Below are 21335 nucleotides of genomic sequence, written 5' to 3'. Positions count from 1 at the left end.
GGCCAGAAGTCAACTTCGTTGCCGCCGCCGCCGCCGCCGCCGCCGCCGCCGCCGTCGACGACGACGACGACGACGACGTCAGGCGACGTCGACGACGTTCTCCGTCGCGTACCCCGCGCTACCGTTACCCACTCCGCTCGTAATTGTATCTGGACTTAATTATTGGTGAGTCCCGCAAATTTTCTTAATTGTTTCCGATATTTGCCGTTTGTTTAAGTTTCGTTTAAGTATAAACAATATCGAATTATTATTCCATTTTGCTTGCAAACGAAATCGGAGATAATCCTTTTGTGCAACCCTGTGTCTTTGCGGGACAGAACAAAATTTGTAAATCTCTACCAAATGGTGATGAGATTATTTACTAGTGACGAAGACAATTGTGAGATTTCGATATTAGTGAAGTGATAATGTTACTCTCTCTTTCTCATTTAATATCAAAAGTAAATATTTGCATTTAAATCTCTTAAATTTAATTATTATCCACAAATTTTTCTAGATTAGATTGGAATCAAAGAAAAGATTCTATGAAATACTGTGATTAAATAGAATCAAGAAAAGCGGTGACAAAATTATTTATTTCCCGTTATGGGTCATTTTCTACTGATTACGTTTGCTCCAGCTGGATATCTTTCATTTCAGAAATTCGGCACTAACGATAAATCGTAAAGTGGTGATTTTGTTTGTGAATTTCTAGAGCGATTCAAGTAGTACGCGGAAAATATCTAATTTTTGCGTTCTCTTTTGTGAGTTTATTAGAGCAGTCAGCGAAGAGAGCATTCCAATAGTGCCAATTGTGATCTTTAGATATGTGAAATCTGCAGTGCGATAATTGGTCTGGCCGTCGATATTATAATACTCTTCTAATGCTTTCTATACTTTCATAATGAATTCATTTAGACTTGGTTTGCACGAGTGCCCAAGGCTCTGAGATGTCGGCGCTCATTTGCTCCATTCTTACATTGATTAGCTGTAAATTGAGTTTCATTTTAATTAAAATTCTCTTTGAATATATCGCGCCAGATTCTTTTTCCGTTAACGTCCTTTATTATTTATTCATGAAAATGAGTATATTTTTCTTATTGTATGTTCCCAATGTCATTTATTTTATTACTTTATTTTATCACTTTGTTCTTTATGTTTCAGAAAAAAAGACACAATATCAGAGAATATTAATTGCACTGTTAAGCGTGTAAAATATATTCTGTCGTCATTCATACAATTTTGATCCAATGATCCTTGTCATTAAAGAAATTGTATATTAATTCTTTTTCTTTTTCAACAAACAACGTGTCTGTTAAAATATTATCTAAATTCATATTTTACATTTCTCGAACATATCATTATACATATATAGATATTAATAGCAAAAAATTAACGGGGCGCGAAGTCACGACGTAGAGCATGAGAGTGCCGAATGTCGCTCAATGTCCATTAAGTTGAGTCAGCGTGTCCCATATACTCATCATTCCACCCTAATTCGTTAACACGTACTGTGCATTTTGGTGCCTTTTATCTGTCACGTGCCATTTTAATATCCGAGAGCCATTGTCCTCCGATGCGCCTCTTTACGATCGGCGCAGCACCCCCGTAACGATTTTTGCAGGCTGCACACTCCATCATGCACGGACGAAGATTATAATCTCTACGACGAGACTATTACAGTTGTACAATGAAAATACAATACAAAACAACGCGAGCGCCAAAAGAATACTTAATTTTCAATGTAAGCTAGTGAGAAACTATAATTTAAATAAGAAAATATATTGAAGTGTTAAGCACAAAAGTTAAAATAAGATTTATGCAATGTGTGTGTGTGTGTGTGTGTGTGTGTGTGTGTGTGTGTGTGTTTGTGTGTGTGTGTGTGTGTGTGTGTATGTGTGTATGTGTGTGTGTGTGTGTGTGTGTGTGTGATATTATTTGCAAATATAATAAAGTTTATTTGCACCTTATGAAAAATACGAAAACTATTTCTAGCCCTAAGCACTTAAATACGTGCGTATATATTCAAAGTTTACGTATGAAAATTTCAAACATCTTGCAACTAATTTAATTTAATGCTAATTTTGTGATTTAAAGTACAAGTCAATTCGCTAAAATCCACGTTTATTATACCTTTTTTCACACACACACACACACACACACACACACACACACACACACACACACACACTGTATCTTAATTAAGAATAAATTTAATTAAAATTTTCTGGTTTAACCCAGATGCGTCTCCGACAAACTTTAAGTAAAAAATATGACCTGAGTGTACGATCGGTGAAACGTTTCTTCTCACAGTTTTCTACCCTCCGAAGATGCTCCCTCGAGAGTTCGGGGATTAGGGGTGGAGAGACTATCACTCCAAATAAACACTCCTACCCGGATTCCCCCTGTGCCCGTTCTGTAGACTCTATATATTCTACATAGACATAGCAGATTTTTCTGATAGAAGCTGTAAATGGCCGAAATGCAGCAGCAAAACGATAGCTATTTCTAAATGTATATTAAAAACGTATAAATTGTTTATAAAATTTTTTATTCCAATATTAATTTTAGAAATAAAAATGTATGTTTAATATTAACATTTAAATTATCTTCTGCTTCACGATTGCGTTTAACATGTTTTATTTGGAAAATTATTAGATTTGTTATTATTATACTATAGGGGCTGCCAAATAACACAACGGGCGATAGTATAAAATCACGAAGCAACCCCAATAATTGAAAAATGTCCAGATTCGCAGCGGCGGGTCTCGTAGCCTTCGACTCCTTCAAGACGAAAGCGTCACAGAACGTATCCGGGTAACATATTGCTTACATTTATAATAACGTATTTAATATTTATAAAACTATAAATATTTACATATAATATTCTTTTTTGTTTATATCATTGTATCGTGAATGTGATTTTACGTAAAGAAACTGATTATTTCAAGAGAGTGATGAAAGTTGAGGTAGTTGAAAAATTTACTATTCGAATATGTGAGAAGATACGTTATTAAAAGGACACCAACTCTCTCCGTAGTAGATTCAGAAAAAATACCGGCGGTTACGAAGAGTTCGAAGCTTCGTGCGAGAATAGCAAAGACAACAAGGGATTTGAGGATGAAAGAGGATACAGCACGCAGCCTTCATTCGAGTCACTTCCGGAGCCAGAGAGACCACCATTGCGGCATATCGATACTTATTGCATGCCAGAATGTCCATGTCTTTCCAAGAGATACACCATTGCAACGCTAGCTTGTATAGGTAAGAATGGATAGTAAGATAATAAATTAGAAGACACGTTTCAGATCATTCCAACTTTATGTTACGTGTTTGCTATTCTCGTTCATATCCTATTACTATAAAAAAAATTTATCTTTTATAACAAATTTAAACTTTTTAAAATAAGTCGAACTGTAGATACGCTTTCACTATGATTTTGCGAACGGGAAGAAAATATTATATTATCATATAATATATAAATAAAGGTAAAATTTATATATATATATTTTTTTATTGTTTTAACTAATCTACGAAATATTCTTCTAGGATTTATTATTTCGTTCGGTATGAGATGTAACATGGGCATGGCCAAGCTCGTCATGAAAAACAGTACGGAAGGCGAAAATAACACTGTCAAGTTCAATTGGACGGTCGGCATGGAAAGCGCCCTTGATTCGTCATTCTTCTGGGGTTACCTCGTAACGCAAGTACCCGGTGGTTTCTTCGCGTCATTATACCCCGCTAACAAGATATTCGGCACAGCCATCGCGATATCTTCCTTTTTGAATTTGCTGGTACCCGGTGCGCTAAAGGTAGACCCTATCGTTGACATGGGTGTGCAAGTGTTGAAAGGACTGGTTGAGGTAAGTACTTAATGAAAAATTGAACAAAAAAATAAGGGATAAAGTTTGAATATTTATATATGTAATATATATACGTATATGTGTGTGTGTGTAAAAAATATTCATCCATGAAGACGTTATTTTTTATATACGCGTCTCTCAGCTATAATATGTATATCTAGCTGACAATATATCTAGCTTGAAACTTCATTCTCCAGTTAATATGTTGAACTTTGTTTAATTAAACAAAAACTGCTTTGTTGCGCGTAAGCTTAAAATAAGATGTAATACGTAATAAAATTAAAATTATGAGATTAAACGACGTTACCGACACGGGGACAAGTAAAAGGTTATACGAAGAAATTTTTCTTTATCCATAATATTCTATATAATCATTTGGTTGCACGAATAACCGATTTTTATTTTTTGCAGGGTGTTACGTATCCAGCCTGTCATGGTATTTGGAAATATTGGGCACCGCCTCTAGAGAGATCGCGTTTGGCCACATTAGCATTTTGTGGATCGTACGCCGCAATGGTGATAGGTATGCCGCTTTCTGGATACCTGAGTTCCTGGTTTGGCTGGACGGCATCGTTTTACTTCTACGGTAAAGAGATCTCCCGCCGCGTGTTCTCAATCTCAAACATATACATATAGAGAAAGGAATATTTTGTGCTCTGTTGTAACACGAACGTACTAATATTTCGACGAGCAGCCACAGGGAGCTTTATTAAGAATATCTACTAAATTTATTTATTCATACGAAACTGTTTTACTATACTTATTGTTTTATAGTAACAATAAATCGATTTTTGTTTGTTGCAATAGCAAAATACACGTGCTAGACGTAGGCTATTCTGTTTTAGAGAAGCAAACGCATTTTTCCCCAAACAAATTTGCTCGTCGCGAATCGTCAACACAGATTTTATGAAAAAAAAATCATGTTCTAATGATTATAACGACAAAGTTTACGTGCTTTCACATGGAATATGTAATAGCAAACGTACTTTACTCCGTACAACAACGCTAACAAAAGAAAATATTGTGTTAGTAGATGCACGTTTTAACGATCTATCGTAGGTGTCTGCGGTTTGATTTGGTATGGTTTCTGGTTGTGGTTGACCTTCGAAAAGCCGTCGAAACATCCCTGTATCTCAGCTCGCGAGTTACGTTACATCGAGGATTCGCTCGGACAAGGACAAGGACTAGAGCAAGCACCTGTGCCCACACTAGCGACGACTCCCTGGCGCAAGTTTCTCACCTCGATGCCCGTATACGCCATCATTGTCGCTAATTTCTGTAGATCGTGGAACTTTTATCTTCTGGTACTCTTCCAACCACGTTTCATGCACGAGTCTTTTGGCATGCCGCTTGTCGAGGTAAATAATATTAATACGTTCTCGATAAAAAACAATGCGAAGTAAAACGTTTTTATTTTAATATATCACGTTATTGTATAAATGTAAGTATAAAATGTATAAAATACTTTTTATCTCAACATTTTGACAGACCGGAGTCATTGGGTCGCTTCCACACTTGCTGATGACGATGATTGTACCTTGCGGCGGTTTGCTGGCGGATCACCTCCGTAAACGTGGTATCATGACAACGACAAATGTGAGGAAGCTTTTCAACTGTGGTGGTTTCGGTATGGAAGCGCTCTTTTTCCTAGTGGTGGCCCATGCGACGACATCTAAGAACGGAACCGCTGCTACGGTCGCTCTCGCGATTGGCGTCGCGTGCAGTGGTTTCGCCATCTCTGGTTTCAATGTCAATCATCTGGACATCGCACCGAGATACGCCAGTATCTTAATGGGCATGTCTAACGGGATTGGCACCATCGCTGGTCTGTTGGTTCCTTTCTTTGTGGATAATATCACGGAAAAGAAGGTATGACGAAGAACATATGCTTCTTCGATCACGAATTTAACGGTGCACAAGTTAAGATTGGTATAAATTTAAAAAATTCTGTACAGGACCCACACAGCTGGCGGAATGTTTTCATCATAGCTGCATGTGTACACATTTTCGGAGTGACGTTCTATGGCATTTTCTGCTCCGGTGAGTTGCAACCTTGGGCCGATCCCACTTTGGAAGAACAGAAGAGCTGGAATCCCATGGATGAATTTGGCCAGACCAAACCGCCCGTTCCACCTCCGCCGAGAACTATGCGATCCGAATTCATAGTAAGTGCTCAACGTATTAATAATTATTTATCATAAATATCATAATAATCAGCTTTATCGCAGAATCCGCGCGTTCAAATCATCGCGCATTTAATCCTTAAATAAACATCAAACGTGTTACACACATATACTCGCAAATTGTTATACTTTTATATTTTTAAATACAAACATTATTGGCGAACGATAATGCAAGATATATCTAATAGTCTACTTAAATTTGAAAATTTATATATATTCTTATGAAATAAGTGTATTTTTATTATATCTGTTTGCACGAGGAATGAGATTGAAAGAATAACCATCTCTTTCCAGAAACAACCGTCCCGGGACGGAACTGTTACTGACGACTGGAATACTTACGAGCAGTCACCAGCTGAAAATCATATGTACGCCCGACAGGACGGTAAAGGCCCCGTGATAAACTACGGCTCGACAGAGACCAACGGGAACAATCCATTTCACTCAACAAATCCATTCGCCACGGACGTTAACGCGTCTTTCGTACAACCACCGGCAACGGATGACTACACGCATGACATCGTGCAGACGCAGCAGTGGAACTGAAAATGGTCGATCACTGGATAGAATACGTGGATACGAGAAAAGCAGACTGCTTTCCCGAGGTTGTAGGTCATTCGTATCGTTACTATCGTTAGCTGTCAATCCCATGCTGTCCCGGCTCTTCAGACATGCCGCATCTTCGTTAATAAAATTCGCGGACGTGAGGCTAGTAAAGATCAAATTTGAGTTGCGCAAATAATTTTATTCTTTTTGAAAGGATAAAGTCATTAAAATTATTTATTTTTCTCTTTGAAATCCGTAAAATATTATATACGTTGCATATAACTTAATAAATTAGAACGTGTTCTTTATGTTTATTAACAAAATAGTTTATCACTAATTGAATATGTGTACGTATGGCATGTCTGAGGCCGTATGTAAATAAGATTTCAAAAAACAACCATATTTTGAATTTTATGAATCAATACATATGACCAAATGCTGAAAATACATCTCTAAATGTATTTTCACGTTTAAAATCCTCGTAAATATCAAAAGAAGGAAAGAAAATACAATTTTTCTGTTGAGCGTAATACCTAAGAGTGCAGAGAATGGCGCTGTGAATAGCCACGCGAATAAGTCAAAATTATAATACAAGCGGAATCTCGCTACGCTTTTTTAAATTAGCGAGATCGATCGACAGATGAACCGCTATTTATTAATGTTATTTTGTCACAGATACGCGCATTCATATTGCTGCTTGCAGCAATGTGTGATAAATGATGGAAAGTGGGTGCACACGCATTACGTTATTTAAAAAACGACAATAAGTCACTTGCTGCAAACGTGCCTAAAATGAGTCTAAAGATTGTTTTTCTGGTTTAAAAAATTCAACCGGAAAAACTTTCTATCTCTATTCCTCATTTGTCTTCGAGTGTACTCTTACTCTTGAAAGTAAAAAAGAAACAGTCGAAATCACAGAAACCAGAAACCTTGAAAATGCATTTTATGTATAATAATATATAATTAGCCACGTTTGAATTTATATTTTTTAAACATTTAGAGACTGAAATGTATTATTAAGTCAAGATTTGCAAAAATTGCAACACAACAATCGATTGTTTCAACTCTATTTGGGATATTAAAAAAAGGATATTCCCTTAATTTATAAAAAAAAGCTTAATCAATTAGAAACTTAATCAATAGCCCTAAGAAATTCTTCAACTTTATAAATGTTTTTGAAATGTTTATATTAGGATATATCACATTATACACATTCAATATTAGCAATATTAATTTCTTTTGTAAAAAAAAGTATCGCAAGATGCCGCACTTATCAGCGACGAGATCCAGATATGTCCTAAACGACAATGATTCAAACCTTCGCGAGACAATAATTCTCTCCGTGGACAATAATTAACGGCGAGGTTTGAGAAAATGCGGTAATCGTGAGAGATCTCGGTGCGCGCAACATAGCTCAATCGCTGAAACTTTTAGGTATTCCCAATTCTCCGTGACGTGACGTGTTTAATTATTTACGCGGAATAATAGAAACATAGCAATAAAGGAGGAAAGTTACGCGAATCAAAATATAACGAATAACGTAAATCGCGCGCGCGTTTGTCGAAAGTGAAGTTACACACAAAGACATGAGACATCTTTACGCACAGTCAGATATAGTACAATTCGATCCATGATAACGATGATATTATTCATACAGCGTAGATATTCGGAAAATTTTTTAATATTCATTAGATATGTATCTAAATTGAAACACTCATTTCTCTAAATATTTCTTAAACCTTCTGACATATATAGTATATATTATAATTTGAAAATTGGATAAAACTGAGAAAAAAGAGTTACAAGATCAAATGTGGTACGCTAGTAAAGATTCAAAAGTCTGGACGAATTAATTCGACATCGAAGAAATATACCTATAAATATTCGCAAAAATATCTCTATGTTATATAGATGTCATGTAAGTAAAATTAATGAATATAAAAATCGCAAAGAGAAACAGAAAAGAAAGATCAAGGACAGCTATTAATCAATTTTTCATCGACATCTATTAGAAGCAAAGTACGAATTATTTAGAAGATAGCAAAAAGAAATAACCATAAATCGGCGCATTCTCGTTCGCGTCAAATCGAATTCTTTAAATGCAAATTTTTGCGTGAATTTCCATAATATCCGAGACAAATTTAAAACATTCGCGTAACGGCTTAACTTGAAACGTATGAAAGTATTCGTAAGAAAGTGATAACGAAATGAAAGTACTGTTATAAAATATGATAGTTATTAAGTAGACAAATCATGAAAGTGAATATACAGAGATCAAAATAAGATTGAGATATTATAATTAGGGAAAAAAGCAGTATATATTATACATTGTCTGGATGTATTTCGTATACATATGTATATTATATACATATACATATGCAATCTGCATACATCTTTTATCGTATACATAAATATACATGTTTATGATCGCGCATCATCATGCGCGGTCAAAGATAAAACGGGACACATACAAGGAAACAAAGTAAAAAGCATGCGACGTGTTGCGTCGGATTTTGCAGGCAAGTGGTACTGAAAATGTTAGACTCTCGAACTGGTTAATTTCGATTAGTTTCATTTTTTATACTTGGGTATAAAAAAGAATATTAGTAACAGATGTAATTAGTGCGCGAAACAATATTCTTTAAAAAATTGAAACTATTTCTTTAGAAAAATGTCGAAACATAAATATACTTGAAAAATAAATTTAAACTGATTAAGAAAAAAGGTCATTTGCAATTGCAAAATTTATTTTACTTTTCATGCAGAAATATCTGTGCCACGCATTTGCGAGCTCTATCGAGGATTTCATATATATGGAAAGATGTATTTTATTCTAATCTTCATGAATCTAATTCATGAATTAAGGCCATTGCACGTAACAAAGTTTTAGTCATACGCGTAAGGCCGTAAGAAAATAGACCGATCACAGCCGATTAATCTCCTTGAGCTCGAAGAATAATCGAGTGTGATTGATCTATTTTTTTCCGGCTTTACGATTATGACTAAAACTTTGTTACGTGCAATAGCCTTTAGATTTAGAAATTCTAATCTTCACAAATAGAAATCATTTTATATTTACAATATGAAAATGAACAAACCCGAAATTAACCGATTCGGTTGTCTAGTAATAAAACTAATCTAATATGGATATATAAATAAAAATATATATGACACAATATTTAGCTAATGGCAACGTCGTGATACAAGCGTCATTGAATACCGTTGAACGCCCTGTACGTATGTGGGCCGATGAATCGAATAGTTTAGATTTTTCGTTATAGCCAAGGGAGATCCACAAAATTAGTCAATTTATGCGAGACCTTTTTAAAAATATAGATACCGATATAATCCATATATACATATATATCGACATATATTGTATCGGCAACTATCGTCTCGCATTCTTCGTCGACAAATAAGATTATATGTATATTACATATGTCGTATATTATTTGTTATTACGTTCTATATTAATATAAATATAAATAATATATATATATATATATATATATATATATTAGTTAGGCATGTGGCTGTATATTATAATTGCATTAATGATAATAATACGTGTGATGATCGATATACTTGAGAATGCTCGATTGATGCAATTTACTTATTTAAAATGTTAAGGTATAAAAAGACGCGCTTAAAGGTATTAATTTTATCGGGCGCTTTACTGTGCGACAATAATACTTAAATGAAAGCCTGATGCACATGTTATAACAAAGCACCAGATTTAGAGTTAAATTATTTGTTTGCTAGTTGCGCGATTTTATTATTACGCATGCATTGGGGTGTTTGAGAATTAGCACATCTGAGGTGAACGAGTTTTAATATATTTAAAAAAAAGCAGATTTACTTTTTCGTAACATATTTATAACATAATTATTAATAATTATAATCGAATAAGAATTATGATAAATGTTGAGATATCAATAACTTTTGAGATATGGACAATTAAAAGAAAAGGAATTGTCCTTTTCAAAGATATAAATTTATAACAAATTTTAATAATAAAATAAATTCTTGTTTTAATAAATTTTTTATGTGAGCAATGTATCTTTTTTCGATAGACGTATTATACGCGTGTTTAGATCAACAAGATTCTAGTAGCTAGTATTAAGTAAACGATTAATTAAAAAGCAATTCTAGTCCAACAAAAATGTGGAAAAGGAAAAAGTCACTTTAGGTTTTGATAGGGAACGTCGCCCCGTTCACCGCGTGTATATATACGCGACTATTACCAAACACCCCCGTATACGCAACGGTAATAATCTCACTTCGTAACATCAATGACAATGCAGGACAGGACAATAACCAGTCACGATTAGAACGCTCGTATTAATGATGACATCTAATGACGATGCCGCACATTGCCGCAACGCGCATTTTTTTCGCGTGGTGCATCGACCGCGAGCGCTATATTTTAAAAAATACACACGATGATAGAAAGTCGGAAACACTTGCAACACACTTGAAATTAATGATATGCACGCGATAACTGTCATCTAACTGTTGTGCGTGCCGCCTGCGTCACTGCCGCGTCGAGAGAAACGATTCGTTTTCAGACTAATGTTGGGAAAAGAGCGGATCTGAAACCTAAGCGGCATCGCGGCAGCGGCAATTTACTTACAAATAAAAAAGTGAGGTACTTTCTCTCAACGTGGTCACATACGAAATAATATATTATTATTTTTTGTACAAGATATACTATTAGAAGAAGATATAAGAAACGAGAGAGAGATAAAATGCAAACATTCACAATTATAATTGAAAAAGAATTTTATTTATTTACAACTTTGTAAAATTTGGTGAAATTACATATCTTACTATACGAACTATATATATATTCTTGAACACTTATCGTATTTAAACTAATCGCTCCGCGTGTACTTGGCGCGAGACACTACCGTGTCTCTTGATTGAAATATTTAAATCATTAATTGTTTGTTTTATTCTTCCACTTGTATCTTTTGCTCTTTACTTTTCCTATTTCTTTTAATCCATCACCCATCAGTAATATTATATTTATTTATTTCTCTTTCTTATATCTTTTATTTTTAAATTTTATATCTTTGCTCTCTAAAATATCGTGACTATAATAGTATGTGAAAAATAATATTACATTAAGAGTAAGTGTATAAACATATATTTATCATTATGTATCGCAGTAGTGACTGGCCTAACGTTATCCATGACTTCATTCGCTAAACCAGGAAAAGTTTCTGGACTTGAGATATTTATAAATCATAATTATTACGAAAAAAAACCTAAAATAAGTTCTAATGCTGTTCGAACAATAATACTGATACTAATACTTACATACACATATATATATATACGTATAGCTTCGGTAATAACTTACGACAATAAATAAACGAAACACGGGGTGGGCCGATGCCAAGATGCAAACTAGAATCTACTCGGCAAATTCAATAATATGTATAATGTATATGAGATACCTTGTGCGAAAACGATCGTTGTTATTGCGAAATCGTTGCTTACGTCAAATGGATTGGCATAGCTTTATTTTCGGCACACCCTGTACCACTTTGTAACGATTAGCTTTATGCTTTTTCGGGTGCTCCACGGAATATAGAAATGGGAAGCACACGAGAATGTGATGAAAGTATAACGAGTCATCCAAGAATGTATTGCATCAAAATGTTTCCATATATTTTTGTGAAGAATATGCTGAACATTTTATCGTTTCACGAAAAACATACGTAAATTAAGACAAGACAGATTGTATTATACAGATACAATCTATTATGATACAATAGTAATCAGCAATTCTTTATGAGGTAGACATTCGTGAAACGATTGAAAAATAACACGTACTGAGTTGCAAAGATAGCAGATACCGCAAATTTCATATCATATATCTTTCTCCGATTCAGAATGATAAAGATAATGTGTGACTCGTATGCAAGTAATAGGATTTTTCAGTCTGAAAAAGAGATTAGATTTCTTGAGCAATTTTTAATATATTTTAGGGGGGATAATTATATATAAAGCGGACAATACTATATTTAATATTTTATTACCATTTTTTTACACGCAATATTATAATTTGTGAAAGATTTTGTGTTATTAAATCAAATTAAGTATCAAGTTTTGTGACTGGAATTTATAATAACCACAAAAAGGTGAGACATTATATTTATCAGTCTGGAGGAGGACACAAGCATTCGACAGTTTACGGTATGGAACCATCTCTATACTTACACACACACACACGCGCACACACACAAATTATACCTCCACGTGTATGTATATATCTTACGTAATATGTACAATGCTGGTACAATGCACATACTGGCATTCATAATTCGTCGCTATTTGTACATCCTCTGGAATGTAATTAAATAATATTCATTTACGTATTTCGATTAAACCTGTTTACAAAAGTGTATCAATTATTATATTGACAATAACGATAAAAGTTTGTGAAAGAATGAAAGTAATATATTGTAAGTACAATAAATAGGCAAAGTTTTAGATATATTGTAAACGATGAGAAATTCTCGACAAATTTATACATAAAGTAACAATAACCGAGAATATTAATATATATAGTTATGTATTAAATTCTTTATTTAAATTTTAACTGAATGTAGTTGGTGAAGTTTCAATATTTATTTCATACATTGTTGTTAAGAAAAAGAAGAAGAGATATATGTCCATAATAAATATTCCGTTACTTAATGTTATTTGTTGGATATTTTATGACGAGAATTTCACATCGAGAACAGGAAATATATTGATCGATAAGAGTGTTATGTATTAAACTTTCGATGGCTTGATATAACAAGGATCAAGTGTAGATTAGCATTTAACTCTTTCTCATTGTTAACACTTTTTTATTTGTGGAATTTAAAACTTGTAGTTAATTTAATGTGCTCCAGTGATAATTCGAAGAGACTGTTTTGTGTCACGCGCAATTTTTGATCTTTCAGAAAAATAGTTCTCACGCTGTTAACGAATTATTGCATTGTAATAAAATTCCTACAATTGGACGATGAAACAAAGTGAGTTATAACGAGAATAATAACTTCTAACATTTTATACAAAGTTCTCCGTTCAATTGTTATGATTCTCAATGGATTTTACGCGCCAACAAATGCCGTATTTGCAGTGGCAGAATTTCAATGGTAGAGTTTTACTTTCGTTAAATATTTAATTATTGTGAGGCAAAGTTGCTTTTTCATATTTTATATAAACTGTCGTTTTTCAGTATGTCTCGCTGGTTGAGAAATACTGCGTTGAAACTTAACAGACAATAATACGATGTTAGTTATATATACACATTATATACAGATTTGTTAAGAATATTATAATTAGGATTACGCGTGAATCAGAAGAATCTGCTCTTCCGTGCTGCGTAAACACGAGTTTGGCGTTAGGAATAGCGCGCACACGATCATGATTCACGTCTTGCGTGTTCAGAAATCTCCGAAGCAGGCCCTTGTAAGTATCAATTAAACTTAACAGAAATTTAAAATTAATTCTTTCTTTTTCTAATTTTAATTTTAAGAAACGCCTAACAGAATTGATTAAATATCAATTGATTTTAATTAATATTTATGCAAATGGTACATAACAAAGTTAGTTGTTTAGAAAGATAAAACTGTACGAAACACATCACAGTTTTCTTTTCATTGTGAATTAAAGAAAAAAAAAGAGATTAATTAATTTTGTTTGAAAAAGACATTGACTCTACTATTGACGTTTGTCCATCGTTTATCCATTGTAATAAATCTCGTTCTTTTCATAATTGGAAATGATTAAATATTTCGGAAATGTTTCGAATAATCTTCAAAGCAGGATGGTACGTCTGCGGGACGATGCGAATACAAGAAAAATATATTTTAATCATTTACGTTAGTAAGCCTCTACTCTATACCATACGTGTAGCCGCATTGCATATTAGAGATTATTGTTACACACGCCGATACAATCTGGTTTGTTACTGATTATTGCGACGTTAATTATCATGTAAAATATGTATGTAACATTGTAATTTTCAGTGTATTATGTAATTAAAAAATGAGAGATACTCTGGCGGCTATTGACAATAAATCGTGAGCCGATCTTTTCAAAACTCGTTCCTTCTCGATCATTGAGTAAATTCATGCTAGAAATACAGGTATAATAAATGCAACGATTATTGTAAAATTTATTTATATATTTATTTTATATTTCTCGATACATATATATATATATATATATATATATATATATATATACTCTGCGTCTTTCGAGGAAAACGACCGGTATATGAATACATAATCGCAATCATTAAAAAAAAAAAAAGAAAGAATGCAGAATGAGGACGCTGCGGATAAAAACTGACATCCTTGTTGAAACATATCTCATTGATAATTATTTATCCTTGCCGAGCCTTGGGATAGCTATTAAGCGTAGCACAGACATGCCCTCGTTCACATTTACCGCTATCATGAAAATCGCTCGTCACCCGTTCATGCGTTAACTGATAATATTTACATATCATACATACAGGTGCGTATAGTGCGTTGTGCGTGGTGCGTGTGTACAATACCGGTATCGTCGATAATATTCCTTGAAAATTACCCTGAAGCATTATGTAAATAAGTATATCGTATATTGTACAATATAGCAAACGTGGCGTTTTAAGAGCACAATTCGAAAGATGTTTCTCAATTTTTTATAAGCACAGCGGTAATTCACGCACACGGGAATCGTTAAACTGACGCTTTTAAGCGATTTCTCAAATTGCATAAAGCATTGTTTACAGCAACGTATCATTTAGCTATGCAGAAAGCATTTCCGTGAGATACATACATGAGAATTAACTCTCTAATTGTATCTCGTGGGATTAATTTATTACGCACGCGGAAAGATACTTTTATGATTTCCTAACCATGTCCGTCATAAACAGTTGAAACACTGAATATTATATGTAAAAGTAAACGCGACATTTTTCTATATAATAGGATTATACTTCAGCTTTTAAAAATACAATAAGATTTCTCCCTCTCCCCCGCCATGTCGTTCTTTATAAATATAAAAAAACCCATATTTTTTAAATAATAATTTTCTTTTTTCGAAAGCAGCTTCTCAAATCAATTCCGAACAGAAATATAGTATAAAAAGAAATAATGAATGGTTGCGAATAGAAAATTTATATAAATAATAAATAAAAAGATTAAATATATCTCGATTTATACAAGCATTCATTATTATCATTATTTTAATTTTCAACCAGATAAATTATTTATTATACGTATATATAAAAATCTGACATACACATGTATAGGTATTATAGAATAAAAATTAAATATCGGAAAAATTAAAAACGTATGCGGTACGCACGTGTGTACCAAGCCCGGATGCGGATCGCTCGCGCTCGCGTGCACCGTACGAGCAACCGAGCGCGAGCGCGCGAGCGTACTCAATCAGCTTTGCATGTCACATATCGCATATCGCGTACCTACGAGAGCACGGCCGCGCCGCGCCGTAAAGCGGGAGAGAAGCGACCGCACGAAGAAGCGTATAAGCGCCGCCAAAGGTACAACACTCTTCGTTACTTTCTAAATTCCCCCTCGCAGGCGGTATATATCCCCCGATGACTTTGCGTTTTGCAATCGTACGCACACGACGGGAATCACATCCGAGCGGATTTTTCGCGCGCCGCGTAAGCCTGGATGTTATATCACAAACCACGGAATCACCGCAGGAGATGGCGGTCAGTGTCGTGAGATACCTCGCTTTCCTTGTGTTCTGCGCCCTGCTACAGTACCGTAAGTACTGACAATGAGATTCGACAATCGACATGGCATCGGCCGGGCCGCGTGCCGCATCTCCGCCTCGGCTCTCGGCTCTCGATTTCTTCCTTCGACCTTCGACTACTTAAGCGTTTTCTCCCGTAGAAACATTCGATTCGCGAGTGCGCGTGTTGTCCGCCGCGTGCGGCTCGTGCGTGTTTGCCGGCGCGCGATCGAGGTATCGACGATCATCGTTCGATTTGCAAGGAACGGTAGATATAAAACGTCTTAAAATCAAAGTTCCTTTCGCTCGCTTTCGCTACCCCTTATTCTTGCCTGCCTTGTATATTTCTACAAAATCAACGCATGTGGTAACTGGGTAAGTCAAAGAAATAAATTTTTTTATTTTAGTAGGACATCGTTTATCATATTGTCATATTAGTATAAGGAATAAAATACTTTTTGTCCTTACTACGAATTCTTTTACAAAAGAATCTTGTCGCTGGTTCATCTATATCTATGCGTGCCTAAATGAATAATGCCTAATTACTGTAGGAAAATGAGCATGTTTGATATTTAAATAATGTCTCTTTTCTTTGTATCTTTGACTTTAATATATATTATTAGAAAATAGAAAATAAATACAAGCATGTGGAAATATCTCCGTGAGATAAGTCAAATATTGTATACATAAAGTGGCCCGCCGATCACATGTCAACGTTGTCAACACGCGATCAACTGTCGCATTAAAACAATAGATATCTTCTGGAAAGCGATAATCAATTGAAACATGACTATAGTCACATTAACGGGTGCAGACAATGCTAACGGGTGTAATAAGGAAAATCTTTCCTACGTTTCTTCTAGATGCGAACTTTACGCGCGCTCTCATTCCTTTCCTTATCTCTTTATTTATATTCAAATATTTTTATATACAATACATATGTATTATTAATTTTAATTTAATATTTATTAGTTTTTCAATGCCCGATATACACAATACGTATATCTGGAAGATATTATCTTGACACATACACGGACACTTTCTCTTGTAAAAGAGACGTCTTGCTCATAAGTTGTTAAAAAAAATTTAAAAAAAAGTAATATTGGAGAGTTCCTCGTTGAATTATCTTGCCACAAGGTGTTATCGTGTATATCAATTATATTTTGTTCCGTAATAATTGCATGCGATACAAATCTGAGGCGTGTAATTTTTATCTCATAAATAATTACGTTGGCACACTGACATTGATGTTACTCGACTCGCGGAGTTATTAAGATGTAAAAACAAAGGTTGCTAACCAAGGATGAAGGAAAAGCGCGAGCGATACCTATTATACGCGTCCCCTTGCATCTCCAACGTAATAATTTATTTATAGCATTGGCGATAAAAAAACTAACAAGAAACATCGACTTTCACCCAATTTCGCATAACGGTCCAATAACTTGTACTTTGTATAGTGCACGAGACACGTAATCGTTACACGGCTGAACGACTAACTAACGGTTAACGGGATTAACGTAAGAAAGAGAGAAGTAAAGCAATAAACAAATCGTTTACATTTTCAGACTATGCGACGGCTCAAAACAAAACTCTCAGGGATCTTTTTAACAGCACATCTTGCGCCAAGCCGCCTTACACTTGTCCGCATCCGCAGATAGAGTTTTATCTGTACACTAGGTACGTCCGTTCTATCAATTTCGCAACATTATTTTAATAATAACGTCAATGATTTTGCATCAACTAACGTTTCGCGTCAAGCGTTTGCATTCCGAAAAGCGGATTGTTAAAAGGAAGCAATCCCAACGGTGCAACTTTCAATTTCAAGATCACGATCATTTTATCTTGTACCGAAAGCGACCTCCTTTCGAGGCTCACCTTTCTCCGGCATCTATAGTATCGTCTCGAATGCTCTCACTATCATCTATACTACATTTACGTAGCGTAAAGGACGTAAGAGGAAAAAAGTCACTCTCAAAGTATATATTTCCTGTCTATCGTAATTTTCAGAGAAACGCAAAAAAATCCTTTGCTATTAGATGTCCGTGACTTTAATTCTCTTTGGAAATCCAAGTTTAACAAAACGCATCCGACCAAGATTATCATTCACGGCTTTGGCGGTGGACGAAACTTAGCACCTAGTACAGATTTACGAGATGGTAAGATTAACGGTCTTCTACATTTTCGATATACTTGAATTGTATATTGTATGCCACATTTTAAAAATTCGCGAGTGTGTATGTGTTACGTAACAAAAAATTAATTTTATTTATTAATGACATTTATCAAAAAGATAATTTTATCGAACATTAAAGTCCAAACATTTTAGCTTCGAAAAAATAAATCAAAATTAAAAATATGAATTTTACTTTGATACAAATATAAATTTGCATAGATTATTAAAATTGAGAATAAATAAATTGATATACAAGTTAGATGCAAGCTAAAAGGCAGAGATCGATAGGCTTAATTACATATAAAATTAGAGACGTTAAAGAGATCGCGCACTAGAGAATACGGTCTCATTCTTATTCAGCCAAACTAGCCATATTTGGCTTAATCACGTTCAATTTCAGCGTATTTCACGCGAGGCGATTACAATATTATAATCGTGGATTACGGTTCGTTGGTACGCGAGCCCTGTCTCTCGCAGATCTCATGGGGCCCGGACTTTTGCTCCAAATGCATCGCTCAGCTGGTGAATTACTTGAGAGATCACCCACGGGGCACGAGGGTGGAGAACATCCACGTGCTCGGATACAGCGTAGGTGCGCATATCGGTGGACTCATCGCAAATTACTTGCCCAATGACAAACTCGGGAGAATTACGGGTAATTGCTCGTATGCAGCCGATCACCGTCTCGCAATTTAACCGTCCAGACGTAACGCGAGCTTTTTATCGTTGTAGTTATAGACTATTATCTATTATACATATAATAATTTTTTTATCGTATATACATTATATCGTTTACTCGTTACTCAACAAAAGTTTTTGTGTTGTTTTATTTTTAAAACAATGCAAAGAGTGTGACGTTAAGACAAAATGAAAAAGAAGAACATACTTATTAAATTACAAGATTCGAAATTATTTATCTCCCAGCAAGGTATCGAATACCTTTTACGATGTTACGTCTCGAGGGTTAATAATTCATCATAGAATCGGACGGACATTAATCGCGAATAATTTGCGTTCCTGTTCGCGCATACAGGCCTCGATCCGACGATATTTTTCTACATGAACGGCAACCGCTCAATGGATTTAGACGAGACAGATGCCCATTTTGTGGATGTGATTCATACAGGCGCCGGCATTTTGGGGCAATGGGGGCCCAACGGCCACGCGGATTTCTACGTAAACGGTGGCTCGAGTCAGCCCGGGTGCGCCACTTCTTCTATACTCCGTAAGTAGCGAGTGAGAATTGGTCGCGGGTCGCGGGTCGCAGGGGCAAAATGCAATGGCGAAATGCGATATTGCAGAGCTAAAGATATTTTGCTTTCATGTCATATACCGTGCGCGTATATATACGTATAAGCGTTGATAAATTTTTTCTTCCGGTAAACTGAAAATTTTCTCTGTAGAAACGCTCTCGTGCGATCACACAAAAGTGACGCCGTACTACATAGAATCAATCACGACAAAGAAGGGATTTTGGGCGGCCCCTTGCGCAAATCTATTCTCTTACCTGATCGGATGGTGCAACCCCAAGAGAGAAGAGTACATCCCGATGGGGGAGGATACACCTCATACGTAAGTGAAAATGTTGATCCGCTTACGAAATTGCGCGTGTAACATGTTTTAAGTGACGCACTTCTCATTCTCAATCGATCGATATGTAACCACGTTTAATTTTAAAATGAAAAAAAATACCACGCGTTAAGATTGTCTATCAAATATGTATAACGTTTAACTTTATCAAAGTCGAGAGGAATGTTGACGCGTGTATGTGAAAAATTAACAGAGCACGCGGCATCTTTTATCTGTCAACAAACGCACGCACACCGTACGCCCGAGGACTGCCCGCAAAAAGCCAGCGTCGGACAAGTCAGAGGCGATCGTCCTCCCGCCAGTATTAAGCTTATTGAAACAACTGATTAATATAATTATAGAATAACATGTATTTTTACATGAATCAATCGTTTTAAGCTATATATAAGTACATTACATCGCTAAAAGACTTTTGTTTTTATATCGTTATACACTATTTACGACTTTGTACATTTTAATCATTAGATCTCGTCTATTTTCTTTCTCTTCCGGTTCTTTTTGAATAAAATATTTTGTAAGTTGCGCGCGATTGATAGTTGTGACGAGCAGAAATTATAATACATATATCTCGTACCGTTCATTGACATCCGATCGTATATAAGTTAAAGTCTCGCGTGCTCGACATTGCACGTAACACTTTCACTCCCGTTCTTACCGCAGGTTTTTTACATATTATTTATTTAAAGTCGCATGTTTACAAGACGAGGTTTTCTCGACGTATTCAAACGGATCATTTTAATCACTCGATCATATTCCGATTCAATCCAATAAGTCGCGAGTCACGTCATTGAACACCACAAAACGGGGTTGATCGAATTGCATCAAATAGAATAATTTTGCGTAACAGATTTATTTCGAAAAAGACACGATTTTTTTTAGAATCTCTCTTATTAAAATTTATAATGTTATTGCATAACGCTGAAGTAATATGTTTCACGAAACGTATGACTAATTTATTCGACGTCGTATAGTTCCAAAATCCTCTTTTACTCCTTCGGTATAAAGTTACTCCAGTAGTGCAATCTAATCGAATCTTTTACGATAGTTGTATAGTGTATCATTATTAATGTGTAATATGTAACATATAATTAATTTTTATAATCTGTAATATAATTAATTTAAACCTAATTATTCATAGGAACGTAAAATTGTCTTGTAAACAAATCTTTGCAATACGAACCTTGCTAGACCATATTTGTGTTTCATTTAGCCCTCTCTCAATCTCTATTCACCATTCTATTTCAA

General features: G+C 34.9%; 2 protein-coding genes across 4 annotated transcripts; both read left to right on the top strand.

Moving 5' to 3' along the window:
- The first annotated feature begins 30 nt into the window (after positions 1-30).
- Positions 31-9726, top strand: Vglut (Vesicular glutamate transporter). Of its 2 annotated transcripts, none has more exons than XM_077400120.1 (9): positions 31-165; positions 2660-2796; positions 3023-3243; positions 3529-3845; positions 4257-4431; positions 4905-5203; positions 5334-5714; positions 5801-6010; positions 6323-9726. In XM_077400120.1, exons 2-9 carry the CDS (start codon positions 2723-2725, stop codon positions 6572-6574), a joined length of 1929 nt encoding a protein of 642 aa, XP_077256246.1. In that variant the 5' UTR covers positions 31-165; positions 2660-2722; the 3' UTR covers positions 6575-9726. The 2 variants fall into 2 exon arrangements, with proteins under 2 accessions (XP_077256246.1, XP_077256245.1); XM_077400119.1 differs by having other exon boundaries at positions 32-165; positions 3020-3243.
- Positions 9727-9872: 146 nt separating this feature from the next.
- Positions 9873-21276, top strand: LOC143894074 (pancreatic lipase-related protein 2). Of its 2 annotated transcripts, none has more exons than XM_077400138.1 (7): positions 9873-16127; positions 17893-18004; positions 18335-18483; positions 18901-19155; positions 19534-19725; positions 19904-20072; positions 20284-21276. In XM_077400138.1, the coding sequence occupies exons 1-7, from the start codon at positions 16025-16027 to the stop codon at positions 20396-20398; spliced, it is 1095 nt and encodes a 364-aa protein (XP_077256264.1). In that variant the 5' UTR covers positions 9873-16024; the 3' UTR covers positions 20399-21276. The 2 variants fall into 2 exon arrangements, with proteins under 2 accessions (XP_077256264.1, XP_077256263.1); XM_077400137.1 differs by having other exon boundaries at positions 9873-16359.
- The last annotated feature ends 59 nt before the right edge of the window (positions 21277-21335 follow it).

The sequence above is a fragment of the Temnothorax americanus genome, unplaced genomic scaffold (genome assembly GCF_048541705.1).
Source record: "Temnothorax americanus isolate GAGA-0224 unplaced genomic scaffold, ASM4854170v1 Scaffold13, whole genome shotgun sequence".
Taxonomy (NCBI): Eukaryota; Metazoa; Arthropoda; class Insecta; order Hymenoptera; family Formicidae; genus Temnothorax; species Temnothorax americanus.
This window is presented reverse-complemented; position numbering and strand designations above follow the sequence as displayed.